The following is an 18,344-nucleotide window of genomic DNA, read 5'->3' on the forward strand; positions in this document are numbered from 1 at the left end:
AGAGTCCACCCCAACATGCAATGCTTGGACTTGAACTACTGGAAGAGAGACCATTAAGCCACTGAGCTACCACACCTCTTAGTAAAGAGTTTACTAAATAGCAAACAAGTGGTAGGCCCAGTGATGGTGAACCTTTTGGGCTCAGTGTGTCAAAAATGTGGAAAATCTCTTACAGATAGTCCTCAACTTAGGATTCCAATTGAGCCCCAAATTTATGTTGCTAAGTGTGAAATTTATTAAGTGAGTTTTGTCCCATTTTAGGAATATTCTTGTCAGATTTGTTAAGTGAATCATTGCAGTTGTTAGATCAGTGTCACACTTGTTAAGTAATCTGGTTTCCCCATTGACTTTGCCTGTCAGAAGGTTACAAAAGGTGATCACACGATCCCAGGACACTGCAACTGTCATAAATGTGAGTCAATTGTCAAGCATCTGAATGAAAATCGCATGATCATGGGGATGCTGCCATGGTTATAAGTGTGAAAAATTGTCATAAGTCACTTTTTTCACTGCCATTGTAACTTTGAATGATCACTAAGCAAACTGTTGTAAGTCAAGGACTACCTGTATTTGATTCTGTTGCTGTGTCATATTCCCCTGCAAGAAAAAGAGAAACCCTATCTCCCACAATGAACAACAGCACTAGGTGGCAATGCTGAGGCTGAGCCAGATGTCTAGGCCTCAACTTTAGCCCTCGAAGCACAATTGCCACTCAAAAAGGCTACTTCACCCTATCATCAAGGCATGCCAGCTTTCCATTGCATCACATAGTAAGAAAAAAAAACATGTAGTAACCATACATGTATTTGCTGTAAAGGAAATTGAAAATTTCTTTCTATTGTTTTTTCCTGCTCTTTCTTTCTTTCTTTCTTTCTTTCTTTCTTTCTTTCTTTCTTTCTTTCTTTCTTTCTTTCTTTCTTTCTTTCTTTCTTTCTTTCTTTCTTTCTTTCTTCCTTCCTTCCTTCCTTCCTTCCTTCCTTCCTTCCTTCCTTCCTTCCTTCCTGTATTAGTTGTGTTAGTTTATATTATATACATATAGTTATAAGTGTGAATGTGTGTATGTATAAAAAAGATGCACAATAAAGAAGACAGAATGCTAAATAAAAAAGTCTTGCAAAAAAATTATCAAATCAATGCTGATCAAATCAATGTTCATACTAAATGAATAAATCAAACATATAAAAAAGTCTACTTCAAAACAGCATATAGACTTGAAATCAGAGATATTTTTATTGGGTATCTTGCCTGAAGGATACAATAGAGAATTGACGTATTTGATTATAAATGTGTTAATAGCGGCTAGAATTGCAATTGCTAGGAATTGGAAAAGTAAAAAAATTCCAATAGAGGAAGAGGTGATTAAGAAAACGATGGAATGTGCAGAAATGAGTAAATTGACATTAGCAATTAGAGAGCAAGAAGATAAAGAATATTATAAAACTTGGGATTTATTTTATCAATGGTTAGATAAGAAAATAGAGAAGTAAACTATGTTATAAAAAGGAATAGTACAATATATAAGATAATGATGCAATGATATTATATAATTGAACATAATGAAATGAATTGTATGTTCCCAGATTTGTTAAAACTTAGATTCGCTCAATAAGAACTATGTAAATTTATAGCTGAGTCTAATAATGACACAACAATAATACAATATAATATAATATGTATAGTTGACTTTATGCAATATGAATGTATATTTGGAAGGGGAAGATTGTTGATATTGTGACATTGCCCAAAAGAAATGTACCAACCAACATGCTGTATCTTGGAAGATAGTTTTATGTTGATGTTTCGTGTTTGTTAGTGTTTGTCTTTAAAAAATAAAAAAACTTTAAAAAAAAGTCTACTTGAATATTTTGGTTTAGCTTAGCATCCAGTATTTTAATGGATTTTACAAGGTTATTAGCTAATTTTTCATGACCTAATAAAGACTTCTGATAAATGTGCTAGGTTTATTATACATTGTAATCAACTTCAAATTATGAATACCAATATACCTCTTTTTTTGCTTCTTAAAAGGTATCTTATAAACAGCTTGTCTGTTTTTCAACATGAGAAGAAAAATACATTTGGTCTCAATAATGGTTTAGACAACTACACGTTTGATTTTGGAAAAATAAACCCATTGTTTATAGGGTTTTATTGCCTTTTTTCTTCAGAAACTTTAAATAATTTCCCCTTCCTGAAACATTTAGCTCACTGTTCTGACAACATTTTCTAGATTTGCATACACATGATAGTAAGCTTCAGTTTTCCAGACATTTTAACATTTAGAAATTGACTTATTCAGCAGATGGTTCATAGATAGAACTAAGCAAGATTAATCTTTTCTACTGCAGGGAAGAATAAAGCCATGTAAACACAGAAGATTGCCCACGGCAGTATGTAAAATCAAAATATGAATTGAAGTCTACATTCCTGAGTTTAAATCCCAGGCTTTTTCTTTCTGCATTTCTAAGCCAATAGTTTGGAGAACTTGTGGGCCACTTGTTGCATCAAGCAGCCATGTGGAAGTGAGGAACTTTACACAGGCCTAAACTCAGGTATCAATCTCTTCTCCTTTTGCATATGTGCCAAGAAGAAACCTCCCTGCCACAAGTCCACACGGAAATAAGTCCCTTCCACCATGGATACAAGGAAAGAAACTCCTGATCGTTGTGCATGTAAAGAAAGTGGTTAAATCTGAACCAAAAGGAAACTTTAATTCTACAATACTGTCAGTGGATTTCTCAATGTATTTTCAGTATTATGAAGTTTGAATATAACATGTTTATATAATGTTCTTGAAAGACATACATGGTTCTAACTAAGAAACCCTTATTTTTTTTTCCTGCTGGATCAGGACAAGTAGCCATCTTATATTTATCACTCTTCAGATTTGATGCTATTACTTTGTACATACAATTAATGAAATTCCAAAATGTAAAATCCATCCATTTAGAGGCAATAGATCAGGGGTGTCAAACTTGATTTCATTGAGGACCGCATAAGGATTGTGTTTGATCTCGGGGGGCCGGGGTGGGGTGAGCATGGCCAGCTCAATGTTACTTGTTGAGGCTCCGTTTTTAGCCGCGATGGCCTCCTGCAGCCTTCTGCCAGTGAAAATGGAGCCTGGGGAGGCTCTGCACATTTTTGCTGGCAGAGGCACAATGGGCTGGTCCTTCGCTGTTTCTTCGCGGGCTAAATCTAAGCACTCTGCTGGATCCAGCTGGATCTGGCCCATACGCCTTGAGTTTGACACCCCTGCAATAGATTATCCAATTTGGGGAATGGAACTTTTTTTTTGCATATATCCAAAAAACCAAGCAGGATTATAGGATGCTTTAAATGTGGGTATTGAAATGTTTCTTAACTTAATGGATAAAAAAATGCACACATTGATGTACTGTATATGACTTGTCAGCCTCTTTATTATGTCAGTTTTCCACAGTGGGGTATTCAGTGATTCACAACCTATCACTTGGCTTTTACATGATTACGTGCCCTATCTGTTTCTTAAGCACATTTATGGCAGACAACAACAGATGTGAAGTTTCAGATATTTAAACCTATAAGAAAATATGAACATGACTTTTAAGTGATATATTAATAGCACATTTTTAATGGGGGCTTTTTTTTTGCTTTTCATGCCCTCGAATGAATCAAATTTATTTTCCACAAGTCAACTTAATTATTAAATAATGTTAATTATTAGCTGTGGAGCTTTCTGAGTGCCTTTTTTAATAATCTCTTTCTGCACTGAAAGGCTCATGGAATTTTAAATATTTTTATAAGATGATGTTAATGCTGTTTCTTTGAACTTTTATGTTCTATGAAATTATTAAATATGTTCTATCAGAAGCTTCTCTGTTTAATCTGTATTTAGAAATTGCAGAAACTATTTTCACCCAGGTTTATCCGCATTTAAAAAAACCAAAATACCACAAATTAGTTCTTAATATAGAGGCTACTTGAAAAAGTGAGCTAAGCAGGTTTGTGGACAGAGTTAATTTTAGACATTTTGTTTTATCATTGCTTTCTCAGGATAGCAGAGATTACTGTTTATGGGTGTAAGAGTCATCTATTATTTTCTTGAGAATTCAGCAACTCTTATTCCACAAAACTCTGATGACGAAGGCATTTTCAGCCAATGACATAGCTGCATACTTACCTAATATACAGGACTCCATTTTGATCCACCCTCCGTTGCCAACCAACTGGGACTTGTACTGCTGGCAGCCCTCCATCTTTGTCCCCACTGTCACATTCCTTGCTTCCATTCATTTTTCTGATTAAGCTTATGATTCTTCAAAGATATCAACAGGAAGATGATATCCTTATTCTAAAAATCATCATGGCCTTCAGGAGGTGGCCACACGGCACAGTAATTCCCAGGGTGTACAAAGTGCATTGGAAGGCCTCTGTCTCAGTCCACAAAGTCGACCATTTTTGTTGCTGTTCTTGACAAGTCAATTGCCCATTCTGAATCGAGGCAGTTATGAAATGTGTTACTCCTTATGTAGTCATAAGGATATCCTAGATAGGTAAAAACAAGTATTTCCAACTTGGGAAAACCATAATCCATCAATTTTCTGTCATTGGCAACAAAGGGACACAAATGTTTATTCCTAGTTCCATAGCACAACTCCAAACTTGCTGACTGTCTAAGCTAATTTGTATTTTGAGAAATTAACTCCCATTTTTACAGAAGTATGGCAACTAATACCTCCAGGTATTCAATCCTTTTCATATGCCACATTCTTTTTGTTTTCTCATGCTCTTCCATTCATTGTCCAAGGTACTCCTGGACACTTCTTCTGATTCTCTCATGATGGTACAACTTCAAGATGAAAGCCTGAGGAGACAACATAAAGAGCTGAATATAATTATCATTTTTTAAAAATGGAAGTTAGGTATGTGCATTTTAAATTTGTTCTGTTTGGGGTATTAAATAGCTCATTAAATATGAATTCTTTTCCTCTCAATCTATTTGCAGAATACAACATAGTCTGATGAACTGTCATTTTGGGTTTACACAAATGGGACTTGTATCCCCACCACAAGCTTTAGTTAGAGAGTTGGGTTATGCAAACCCTAACATTGGTTGTTTTAGGACATAATAGATCTAAAATAATAATCCAAATCCACAGGCTGCTTCGCTACAGTCTCTTTTTATCCTACAGCTGGCATGAGATCACACCTCCCTACATTTTGCTGTCCCGCACACTGTACCTCACAATGGACTGTTCTGAGCCTTCCAGAGGAAAGGGAAAATGCTAATGTGCCCTTTGTTGGAATTTTCACTAGATTTGAGATCCGTTTCTCCAGTGCATCGGAGGATTTCCACTTCCTGCAAAGAGGGGGAGAGGGGGGGAATCCCTTGGTATCCTGGTGTAATGGAGCTAACATCCAAGATTCCCTCTGCTTGCAACCTTTCCTGCTGGCTTCCCCATTGTCTTTCTGGGGCACTCACTTGGCAACTGGTTGTAGATGCAAACAGGTTGATAAATACCAAAAACACAGTAATGTGACTGGAGGGGGGCTGGCATGACATTTTACATTGGCCAACAATGCTTTACTGACCATACACCTGTTCTGAGGCTGTTGTGACTGCGAACAGTTGACCAAACATAAACCGATGACTGCTTGTATGACTTAAAGGAGGGATGGGTTTAACACACCCAAATATGGAGTATGTGACGCCATGCAGCAAGTTTCCTTTAATTTTTTGACTGCTTGTCAAGTTAACCATTTCAAGAGCAAACGACATACAGAGCAACCCAAAGAACAGAGTTTTTCAGTCCCATGTTCATAACAATGTAGTCAACGAACAATGTAATCAAAGTCGGGGACACCTGCTCTGCAGATGAATACATAACTGCTTAGTTAAACCATTTACAAAGGAAGGAAGGAAGGAAGGAAGGAAGGAAGGAAGGAAGGAAGGAAGGAAGGAAGGAAGGAAGGAAGGAAGGAAGGAAAGAAGGAAGGAAGGAAGGAAGCAAGGAGAAAAAAAGGAGTACAGGTGTCAGGGATTCAATCTCCATCACAGCCAGAACTGAATGAGGAATGGATTAAGTAGCCAGAGACCAGATTGAAGAGGCAGTCCTAAAGGAAACAAAATTGAGAGTATGGAATATATCTTCTCCCTGTGTATATATATGGACCCTACATTGTCAGCAAGCTCTTTCTAAAGATGGGATGGGAAAATACTAGTTCCAGAATTGGATATCAAGCTATCCTTGGACTGCCTTAGCTGTGGGGAGGACATTGAAATACAAGGCAACGGCACGTTGACATGCTTGAGAAATGGTTAGCTCTGTCTTTATGCATGGCAAGGAGACTTCAACCATAGTTAAAACATTAATTCAACCATAGTTAAAACACCTGGGCTGTGGCGCTTCCGTCAAAGACGAACCAGAGACAGCAATTGGGCACAGCTTTGATCCATGCTTGCCCTGTTGGACGGGTCCTTAAGGGACCGGAGTCATCTGACCCATCTTGTAGGGATGGGGGAAGAGGGGGAGACCACCAGCTGGGTCGAGGGGAGCCGCATCTCTCCTCCCTGGCTTGGTACACTCCCGTAGAAGACAGGGAGAAGTGGCAGTTTAATGGCTGTCCTGAAGACGGTAAGCTGCCGGGACCTAAGTGTGCGCTGGAGTGGTAAAGTGGTGAGCGACATGTAACCGGATAAAAGACTTGGAACATTTTTTGACAACCCCAAATAGCAGAAAGAAAGAGTCCTCATTTGGAAGTGTGATAGCAGCGAATGGGAAATAAGAGGAAAATACAAGGTGAATAAAAAACTGGAAATGAAAGAACTATCTGAAATCAGAGATTAAATGTGGAATAACTTACCGAATTGGGCACTAATCAGGCATTGGATAAAATGCTGGACTTGTTTGGAATGGATAAAATTTAATGTTAATACAATTGAAAAAAGAACAAAGGAAAGAACTTTGAAAAATGGAAGCAATACAGAGCTCCATCTAATGGTCAAAGAGATTTCCTCTTTTATGTTTCTAGAGAAAATTACTGGGCGTATAAAAGTGTGAAAGAGAAAAGAAGTGAAAGAGAAAATTACCAACATAACAAGAACCCCAGAAGCCTTTAAAAAAAAGGAGGGGGGATTGTAGTAAAGTATAAATGAATGTAACATCTTGGGATTGTTTGGTGTTGATTGTGATGAGAAAACAAAGGAAAGAGAAATTGAGATAAACGTAGACTTTTGGTAAGGACTATAATAGAAAAACTTGACTCTTAATAAAATAAAGAACAACTCAACAAATTAAAGAAATGGAAGAAATAAGCAAAGAACTTAAGTCGGAACTGCAAACTGTGAGAGGAATGTTAAAAGAAAGAAGGACACTATTGAATACATTTTTTGGCAAAGTAATGGCATCACAGTTTGAACAAAGAAAGCCTAGAGAGGAGGAGTTAAAGGAGAAGCAAAGCAGCCTAGAGGAATATGGAGAACAAGGGCCATTGCCAAAAGACCTAAAAGGACCTAAAGCAGAGATATTGATGACAGAGGCAATAAAGAAAAGAGAAAACACCCCCAAGACTAAGCAGAAGAAGAAGGAATTCTACAAGAAGAAACCTCAAAAAAGAGAACAGAAAAAACATGGGGGAAACACGGCTGATAGGCAGAGGGAAAGGAAAATAAGATTAGAAAAGGGAAAGCTGGCTCAAATTAAAATAAATATTAAGGCCGAGAGATTTAGAGATAATGGTTAGGGATAGTATAAGGGGGATATCACATGGGAATATATATTAGTATTTTTCCTTTCTTTTTATTGGAAATATAGATTAGGGAAATTTGAAGTTTAAAATTTGTTGGGAAACACTTTATCATATAACTATATATATATATATATATATATATATATATATATATATATATATATATATATATATATATATATATATATAATTTTATATGAATTTTACTATTAACTTTCTTTTTTTTCTTTGCACATATACATCCTAAAAATATATAGTTGATTATTTAATGGATAATAGAAATGTGCAATGAGAGTATTTTATTATTAAAATAGGGAATGAAAAACTATTGAATTACATAGATTGAGGGGATATACCATGTGGATCCTAAATATATTACTTTATCTTATTTTTTTTACTCTTTTCAAATTGTTTATTATATGCTGGTCTAGAGAAAGCTAAGGATGATAATGATGTATGTAAAATAAAATAGGTGGTAAGCTGAAAATGGAAATAATAGGGGATGAAGAATTGAAAATATATGTATGGATGGAATGATAATGATATTGAATCAATGAATTGAAATATGAAATGGAAATCTGTTTAAAGATAAGCGGAACAGATAATGACTTGAGGTGAAATTATACAAGATAGATGAAAATGTAAGCATGACTGTATAAATGTTGTAATCTGGAATCACGTTGCTCACGTGAAGAGAATGTGTTAAAAATAAAAATACGTTTGAAAAAATAACCATAGTTAAAACATAATGTAAATAGAAGTACATGTAGTCCTCGACTTACGACAATTGAGCCCAAAATTTCTGTTGCTAAGTGAGACATTTGTTAAGTGAATTTTGCCCCATTTTACAACTTTTCTTGCCATAGTCATTAAGTGGTTGCTAAATGAGGATTACCTATATCTCTGTCTCTAGCTATGTGTGCTCAATAATGTAATTAAAAATTGCATTGTCATTTTTTTTATGGTGAAATCCATATTCATATCCATGAATATGGATTCCCCATTGGTTTTGCTTGTCAGAAGATTGCAAAAGGAGATCACATGACCCCAGGACACTGCAACTGTCATAAATATGAGTCACTTGCCAAGTGTATGAATTTTGATCACATGACCATGGAGATGCAGCAATAGTGTGAAAATTGAAACTTTTAACGGTCACTAAACGAATTGCTGTAAGTAAAGGATCACCTGTAGCTAATTGCTATGGTCGGTGATCTCTCATCAACTGTGTTAGTTCCAAACGTAATTTTGAAGTGGCTAGAAATTATGAAATCTGAATATGTTGTGCTCATTTCACATGACACACAACTACAAACCTGTACATCTGGAGACGATATTTTTCACCATATTCACATTTTATATTGTTCTAGGACAACATATCACATATACCCATCTATGCTAATTTGACAAGTCATAGGAACCATTGGTTTTCAGTTCCAATCCAATTTAACTAAAATGGCAGCAATTGCAGGAAGTGAAATCCCCATTGATTTTGCTTGTCAAAAGGTTGCAAGCAGGACACAAAGCTCGGTTCATGTTACACACTTAATCAAGATCCAACAAGGCCACTTTCCCACATTATTTGCATATTGCTTTACTTAATTGCTCTGGGCTTTGTACATAACTAGGTTTTGACTGGTTTCAGGTATTTAAAATTTATGCCTCTATTATGGAAGGAAAAAAAAAGTCTACTAAGGTTTCCAGATACTAGCATTATGAGAATAAAAGTTGGTATCAGCTTCTATTCACTGGGGAACAACTTTGTGCTTAGGCCTGAACCTGCATCTTAAATGGTAGAACACATAAATGGCAGCCAATTATGTTGGATTCATACCATAGCTTGCTTTAATAATGGTTTGTTGATCCTAGGGCAGATAACATACAAAACAATAAACAATGGTTTGTTTATTTCCCAACTCTTTATACTGACCAGCTGCTAGGGACTCTGGACATTCATAAATAAAAACATACAGAATAATAAACAGATACAATGATTTAAAAAAAACAAGGAACAGAAGATGACAAAAACTAGGCAACCGCAAGAAGCAAACATACACTGCCAGAAAGGGAAAATACCAAACACGCTTGTTCTGTTCATACAATACAGTGCATAAATTCAATAAGCCCTGTTATGGGTTGGTGTGATATGTGAGCCCAGTAATGTCATGTCAGGAACTTCTAGGCCAGGAGTCCCCAACCCCTGGTCCATGGACCAGAACCTTTCTGTGGCATGCCAGAAGCCCCATCCATGGGATGCAGGCAGCACATGAAACCATGCCCTCTCTGGTCCTTGGAAAAACCTCTCTCCATGGAACCGATCCCTGGTGCCAAAAAGGTTGGGGACCACTGTTGTAGGTCACACTTGATATAATAATAAATCAATTCTCCTTTGACTCATATCCAGTTTTGGGTTGACAGGGACACAGCCATGGGACTATCCTGGCAGTATTATAGCACCACTTTCTTTAAAAGTGTGGTTTATTAAAGAAGTTCTCAGCCCATTTCATAGTTTTGGGATCTCTTGGTTTCTCCTCCAAATTCTAATCAGGGGTGATTCTGCTCAACTTTCAAGATCAATCAATGTCAACTAGATACTACCATCTGCAGATTATTATTATTTATTGTAAAATTGGAAATAATCTTCAATAGCATTTCTATCATCTGTGATTGAAATACAACGCATAGTAAATGTGCATTATTATCTACTAATATTTAAAAAGCTACCAACCTAAATAGATACAAAGCACTTTTTCCAGATCAAAATAACTGTCAAACCAAGTCAAATTTTCTGGGTAAAGTAACCTGGTTGTTGTTGTTCAGCCATTAAGTTGCGTCCGGCTCTTTTCACAATATCATTTAAACCTGAGAATTGTTCAAATTTGTAATGTGGACTGTGTCAGGCTTTTTACAGTGTAAAAATGACAACATGAATATAGCTTTCAACATAAGCTACTTATCACTGTAATTTTTGGTCCTTCTTTCATAATCAGAATTAGAATTAATAGTAATATTACTTTATTATTGTTGACAGCAATAATAGTAATAATACGATTGATAAGAAAGACAAAGAAGTCTGGATAGTGCAGTACCTGAAGATAGTAGAAAAGAAGAGAACGAAGTGGAGGAAATCACAAAATACAAGAACCTGCAAATAGAAATAGAACAACTGTAGGAAAAAAAACCCAAAGACAGTTAATAGTAATAAGCGCCTTGGATGCAATACAGAAGTGGTATTCAGCAGGTTCTGACCAGTTCTGGAGAACCTAGTGGAAATTTTATGTAGTTCGGAGAACCGGCGAATACCACCTCTGTCTGGAGATTTTACAGTATCCTTCCCCTGCCACGCCCACCAAGCCACGCCCACAGAACCGGTAGTAAAAAAAATTGAATCCCACCACTGATGCAATCCCAAAACAACTTGCATACCATAAGCACAGACAAAATCCATCATTAGTCAACTGCAAAAGGCAACTTTTCTTGGAACAGCTTATATCCTGCAATTACACCTTTAATATCATTAAACATTTGACTATCCCAGGTCCACGGGAAGAACTCGACAGGTGGACAAAAATGCCACATCCAAGCTGGCTGGCTGTGCAATCAACCACAGCTACTCAAGCTACAAGACTCTGAGTGGCATTTACTACCCAAACATACAATTTAAAAAATGGCAGCCTGGACTAAAAACACATCAATAAAAACACGACAGGGGACTCCACAGGAACAGAGTCAGGGCCTTGCAGAACTCCAAGTGTATGGATGCCAAATGTATTTATGGGAGGATGCTATTCCAGAAAGCGGGGGGCAGTGACACATTTCCCAGGTTCCACAAGATAACACTATTTAATGGAGTGGACCTGGAGTGCCACCACTTCTACCAGGAGGGTAGAAACAACTGGAGATACAGTCCCTCAGAGAACCAGGTTTGATGCCATAGAGGACTTTATAAATAAGAATCAGCACTTGTAATTGCTCGTAAGCTAAGCAACCAATGCAATGCATGGAGCAGCAAGGACGCATGGGCATAACAAGAAGGGCCAATTACTGCTTGTACTGCTATGTTTTGAGCCAGCTGTACCTTCCAGATAAGTTTCAAGGGCAGCCTCAGGTAGAGCACTTGCAATAGTCCAATTGTGAGGTAATTTGTGAGGGCCCTCCAGTCTAAGCAAGGTTGCAATTGGCACACTAGATGAATTTATGTAAAGGTTCTCCTGGCTCTAGCTGCCATCTGGTCTTTGAGCAATAGCAGCAAGTCCAGAAACCCCCTCAGGTTGTGCCCCAGTTTCAGGTGGGGAACCCATCCAACACCAATTGTAGAAATGTCCTTGGCCTAGGAGGACCAAAAAGCCACATCCACAGCCACTCATTCTTGTATGATTGATCTGAAGTCTGTACTACTACTCCCTCCTTCAAGTCCATGGGGGAATCACCTCCTCTCTCAAAAGAGGACGATCTCATCACATGGATTCATCCCTTGATCACTTCCGGGGCTACCTTGACAATCTAGGAAGGGCTAGGATTTAACAAACAGGAAGCCAATGCTGACAGATTGGAAGAATTTATCTACTTCCTCAGGAGTTACAGAATCAATGTTATTTTTTTATTTAAGAATAAAAAATTATGTATCCAATTATCTCTGCATGCATACTGGGAATAATCTTATGCTTTCTTACTATATTTAGTAACAATATGTTTACTTTAAAAAAAAAATAGGCGAGCAAATTTGAATTTTCTATCCATTGTTAATTCTATCCTTCTAACAGTAGTTACCATCTCTCAGCATTGTGCCATTGTGTTGCAAAAAAAAAAAAAAAATGACTTGCTGTTTCAGAAATATTTTGAAAGTATGAGCACAGTAACAAGCAAATATAATTTTGTGATGGAATGTGTGAATGACCTTGGGGAAAGAGTGGAAAGGATGCTGCCTAAAAAAGAGGGAGGAGTCCAAGTGGCTTAACCGTCAGAGGAAGAAACTCAGAAAGGACATTCCTGAATTGATTGGGCAGTTCAAAGTTGTGGTGGGAAGTTTGTACTTTCAGATTTGCAAGTTTAATGTAGGCTTAACATAAAGTAGAATTAGTTCATCTAACCTTGTATTCTATCTGGTTTACCAGAGAGCACTGATGAAAACGGATTGTCTATCCTTTACACTTTTCTTAAAGAATGATTTTCTTTGAAAGATTTCTTGCAGTTCTACTTGTTTTATCCTTTTTTGTCTCTGCAATTCCAAATACGTTGATTGTCAGAGGCAAAAAGAAGAAAAGTAGTAGAACACACACACACACACACACACACTCAAATAGCAATACAAAGATAAAGTTAAGGCAATAGCTGGCATTAGAAAAAAATTCAGTCTCCAAAGCAGCATTTGTCATATCAAACTGGAACACATTTAAGCTCAATTTCTACCAATGGCAACCGTGACAAAATAGAATGTGGCAATTTTCTTTTCTTTTTTCTTTTAAATAAAGTTTTATTTGGGTTTTGACACATACAAAATACAAGTAAAACATCTTTTTTGAAAATAGCATGGTCCTGGGTTGAACTTCTTTATACAGACACAAAACTCAATTTCATGCTCCTTTTTGTGTTCTATTCAATATCTTATACTATTCTACATTTTCTATATAGTTTTTCCCCTCTTTTAAATTTCTCAATTTTATTTTGATTATCTCATCTCAATTCAAATCATTTTATTTATACTTTTTTCTGTTCTGTTTGAATTTCATATTTATACTTTTATATTTATACTTTTGTCTGTTCTGTTTCAATTTCATATTATCTTTTCTCATTAAATAAATTTTCTCCTGTAGTTACTAATTGGAGTATGACACCTTTATATCTTTTAATTACATCCATTCAACTCTTATTTAAACTTCAATATATACCTTAAGGTTATGACCTTCAATATAATACATAATACATAAATTCCAATCGAATTCTGCTTGGTACATTCTTATAATACACAGTATATTCTTTAAAAAAAATTATAAATATATGTAATTATAAACCCTCATTCCATTCCAATTCAGTTCTATCATTAATAATCATTAAAGTCTTAACATCTTTAACACTTTTCAATTAAATATCATACTTCCTTAAAGACACATATAATCTTCATAATTAATTTTTCCCTTATTTCTCTTCACATGTTTGTAAATCATTGTTTGTAAATCATTAAATATTCATTTTGTTACATTTATTTATTGACAAGCATTCCACTGAATTACGATAGCTGTTTTATCAAACATTTTAATCATACATTGTTTCATATTTTCTAAAATTATTTCTGTTTCTGATATAACAATAGTATCTTATGTACCTTTGCAGAATCCTTTTTTCCATTAAGTTTTCACCCATTATCTCTAAATAGGCCCTGTTTCTCTATATTTTGTTTCTGTCCTTTATAACTTCTTTTCCTTTCTTTCTTCCCTCTCATCTTCTCCCTCCCCTTTTTACCCCCTTGTCTCTCTACTTCTAATTCTTCTGCATTTCCCTCTTCTGTTGCTTTCTGATTTTATACTTATTTTTCACTCGGTTTTTTTTGGAGTTGTTTTTCCCAATCTTAAACTTTCCATTCTCTTTCCCCACTTTCCTTTTTTTCTCCCACCTAAGATTACTTGTTCATTAAAGATGGCTTCTTCTTTGTCGCAATCTTCTTGTTCTGCAGGCATTTCTTGTTGTTTTTCATAATTCCAAATCTCCATTTCTAAAAACTGAAATACGAAGCCAAAAGAACCTCTCCCTTCTTGTGCATCTTCTTTGTACTTTTTAAGTTCCATTTTCAGTTCTTCTAAAAGTGGAGCCATTTTAAACAGTTTTAAACAACCACCCAATTGATTTTAGTCATTCAAATACAATAACCAAAAATCCAGAAATCATCAAGTAATCCAAATAGTCCCGAGTTATTTCTTCTTATTTCTTTTTCCACTTTCTCTTCCTGGGGTTTTTATTGCGATATTTCAGTTAAAATGTATCTTTTGGAAGTCTTGTTGAGATTTTGCTGTAAGTTCTTTTTAATTCTAGGCAGTCTCCTCCCTTCCAGATCCTGCCCTTTTATTCTTTTTCTCTCCTTTCCTGTTTTCAAAAACTTTTGATTATCCAGAAATCTTTATTATCCCTTTGACTTTTTATTTTCAGCATTAAATGCCTATTAATGTCAAAGTGGATTTTTTTCCAATTTCTTGCTTAAGTCTCTTAGCTGTCAGTATAGGAAAAAGAGAAAAAAAAAACCCAAATCTTTTCCCTTTTCTCTCTCCTTCGCAGTTTAAAAGTCTTCTTAGGGAACAATATTATTGGGTTTTTTTAATAGTTTCAATTCCAGGGTACCTTATTTGTTGCTTTTGCTGTTTGACCTGATCAACCAAAACTTTCTCTTCTTATCTTCCTCCTGCACATTCTTTTCCAGTCGAGTTCTTCTTTGTGGTGGCCATTTCTGACCACCGCTGCACCCGCCTTCGGGAAAGGGAGTAATGGCCAGCTGGGGAGGAGAGATGCGGCTCTCCTCAACCCTGCAGGCAGTCTCCCCCCTCTTCACCACCTCTATGGGGTGGCTTAGCCCCAAAACCAGCCGGCTCAGGGCGCTCCAGCGGTGAGCACGGATCGAAGCCTCGCGGAGACGAGGTTTCGGTCTGTCGCCGAAGAAGCTCAAACCGGAAGACCCGAATGTGGCAACTTTCTTAAAAGGTTTCAGTGGAGATGCTGTTAGAAAATGTATAGTTCTGCTTGCCTTGAAGGAGGCTGGGGTATGCCTCTTCTCAAGAAGCCATCAACATGGCAATATTATGCAACTATCATCCAGTCTCCAACCTTCCCATTTTAGTGAGGTTGGTCTGCAACTGTGAAAAGTGTCAGCATTCCAGAAAACCTTGACTCCAACAGATAACTCCGAACCAGACATATTCTCAAAGTTCCCTTTTATTAGAGTAATAAACGGGCACATCTGGGATATCCCGAATCTGAAGGTTCTGGGTTTCCCTTCAATAAGTAAAATATTACAAATCCACCCACTGCCCCCCATCATTCCATCACATGCCCTAATCACCATCCGTCCCAACTTGAGATGTCTCCTCTACTATTTCTCAGCAGGTGCAGGAACAACATGACTTTGACTCTAAAGAAGAATGCTATTATGTCTACTACATAAGCTCCATGCAATTCCCCCCTCCCATCTTCCCAGACTCAAGAATGTGGCAGCATGGAAGCTTCTGGTGCTAATATGGCTTCCAAAGTTGACTGGCATCCCCCCTTGAAAAAATGACGTCCTGAAAAATACAATAAATAAAACACAACGACAGGTTAATACATTGTCATCAATCCACTAACCCTCCCCCCACAAGAGGACCCCTGGCTTGTCAGGGAACTTGTCATGGAATTCTTTAACCAATCTATCTGCATGTACATCTCAGCTATACACCCAAACAGCTTCTGACAAAGGGTAGCCTTTCCACAACACTAAATATTGTAATTGTCTTCTGTGTAACCTAGAGTCAAGGATTTTCTTGATTTCATAATATGTTTCACCTTGTACTTCTAAAGGTTTGGGGGGAGCAGCATGGAAACTTCTGGTGCTAATATGGCTTCCAAAGCTGACAAAAAGATCTTGAGGAAAGAGACTATCTAGATCCCTTTCTATCAGATTTCAGGCTCAAAAATCACACCAAGTCTGTATTGGAAAATTTCTTGTGAATGGATGACCTTTGGTGAGACTAAGTCAGTAGAAATGTGGGTTTTGTGGTCTTGCTGAATCCCCCAGCAGCTTTTGATAGCATTGATTGTGGTATCTTTCTGGACTGCTTCCAAACACTGGGAGTGGAGAATATTGTTTTGCAAAGCCTCTCTTCTTTCTTGGAGGATACTTATAATCAATGATAATAATTGGGGCAAGGGGAGGAAGCATCCTAATAGTGGGAGGGGGGAAGCATCTATGGTGTGAGTTCCTTCAGGGATTGATGTTCCCAAGGGAGAAATGCCCTTGGACTTGAAGATCCTACTTGAAGAGCAGATGCAGGTACCTCTGGGGTATCAGATATATTCTCTTTTAGATGACCAGACTCTGCCTTGAGTGACTCATTTGATATAGCCTCCTAATAATCTTAATTTGGAATACTGAAAAGCACTCTGCATGGGTCCATCTTTGAAGATCACTCAGAAGCTTTCACTAGTCCAAAATGTAGCATCAGTTTCTCCATGTAACACTTCCATTTTGAAAACCCTATTCTTCTGGGTACATATGTACTGATTGTCACCTTTAAAATGCTTTATGGCTGAAGACAAGGATGCCCTTTGGACTTCCTTGTCCCAGTGGCTTTTGTCTGTCAAGTTCTTAAGTTCTGGGAGGGTAGGATCCCTCAAGGACCCCCTGCATTACAGAACATAATCTTCGGGGCCCATGATGCCTTTCCTGTAGTGGCCTCCTTTGCTTGGAATTGTATACCCGCTGGTCAAATTGACATCTCGAGTTTCCAGAAAGCCTTAACAATGAAGCTGCTCCAGAAGCCTTGGGAGAAGATCTGTTATGAATGGTGAGGTCCTCCTTTTATGGGCATATTTATTGTGCTGTTCATAGGGGTTGTCTATTGTAGGGGTCAGCAACCTTAAACACTCAAAGAGCCATTTGGACCTGTTTCCCACAGAAAAGAAAACACTGGGAGCCACAAAGGACCTAAGTGGAAGCCCCCCCGTTCAATTCTGGAACCGACCAGAAGTCTGCTTTTCCCACCATAGAGTCTCCTCCTAGCGCAGTGTCCTTTTTCCTCTACCTGTTCTAATTGAAAACCCTATCAATTGTGGAGCCGACTGGACAACCCGCCCCTTGCCATAGGGTCTGCTCCTGGCACGCCATGCTTCCCCTCCCGCTAACTGGAAGCTCCTCTCAAAATTGTTGCCAACTGGACAACCTGCCCCTTGCCATAGGGTCTGCTCCTGGCACGCCATGCTTCCCCTCCCCCTAACTAGAAGCTCCTCTCAAAATTGTGGTGCCGACTGGCGACAGGGATCTGCAGCAGAGGGATGAAAGACTCACATGTGGCTCCAGAGCCGTGGGTTGCTGACCCCTGTTCTACTGAAATGCAAATGTTATTCATTTATTTTAACCTTCATACTGTAAAGAGAGGTAGATAAGCTGCTTAGAGTTTCCCTGGATCTGAACTGAGCACCGAAAATAAGTATTTACCTGATGATTCAACTAACTGGAATCAAAGAAATTCATTTGCACCCAACTTTTGATGGCATTCTATTTAGCATGAAAACGAATATGCAAAGGCACACAGACTTTTTACCTTAAGGAAAAACTCACGTATTATCAAGAGACATGAGAGCCATTTTTCTAGACAGATTAGAGTGGAAATAAGGTATTTCCATACTGATGCAATAGTGTGTGATATACACATCCATATAAAATGTCTTGAATCCATAATGCTACTGTACAGTATGCATATCATTGTATTCCTCAGAAGGTAGAAAACAAAGTCCAATAAATTCTAATTAAATTGATTTTAATCATGATAGCTTTTCTCCATAATGCTTTCTTTAGAGGTCATTAACCAGGAATATGGATTCTGCTGTCCATACAATACTTTCCTAATATAAAAACAGAACACGAAAGGAATTCATTT

The 18,344-nt window shown here is 37.3% G+C and overlaps 1 protein-coding gene across 5 annotated transcripts in view; it reads right to left on the bottom strand.

Annotated features, from left to right (window-relative positions):
- The window catches only part of MBD5 (methyl-CpG binding domain protein 5), a 161,859-nt gene that overhangs the window by 56,338 nt on the left and 87,177 nt on the right, over positions 1-18,344 (bottom strand). For all 5 annotated transcript variants that reach the window (XM_087950063.1, XM_026673501.2, XM_026673499.2 and 2 more), the window contains one exon: positions 4,160-4,843. In XM_087950063.1, coding sequence (XP_087806189.1) covers positions 4,160-4,272 — 113 coding nt within the window. In that variant the 5' untranslated portion in view covers positions 4,273-4,843. The remainder of the gene's footprint in view (positions 1-4,159; positions 4,844-18,344) is intronic.

The sequence above is a fragment of the Notechis scutatus genome, chromosome 1 (genome assembly GCF_049901735.1).
Source record: "Notechis scutatus isolate UNSWTSFEM ecotype Mainland chromosome 1, rNotScu1.2, whole genome shotgun sequence".
In the NCBI taxonomy this organism is placed as follows: Eukaryota; Metazoa; Chordata; class Lepidosauria; order Squamata; family Elapidae; genus Notechis; species Notechis scutatus.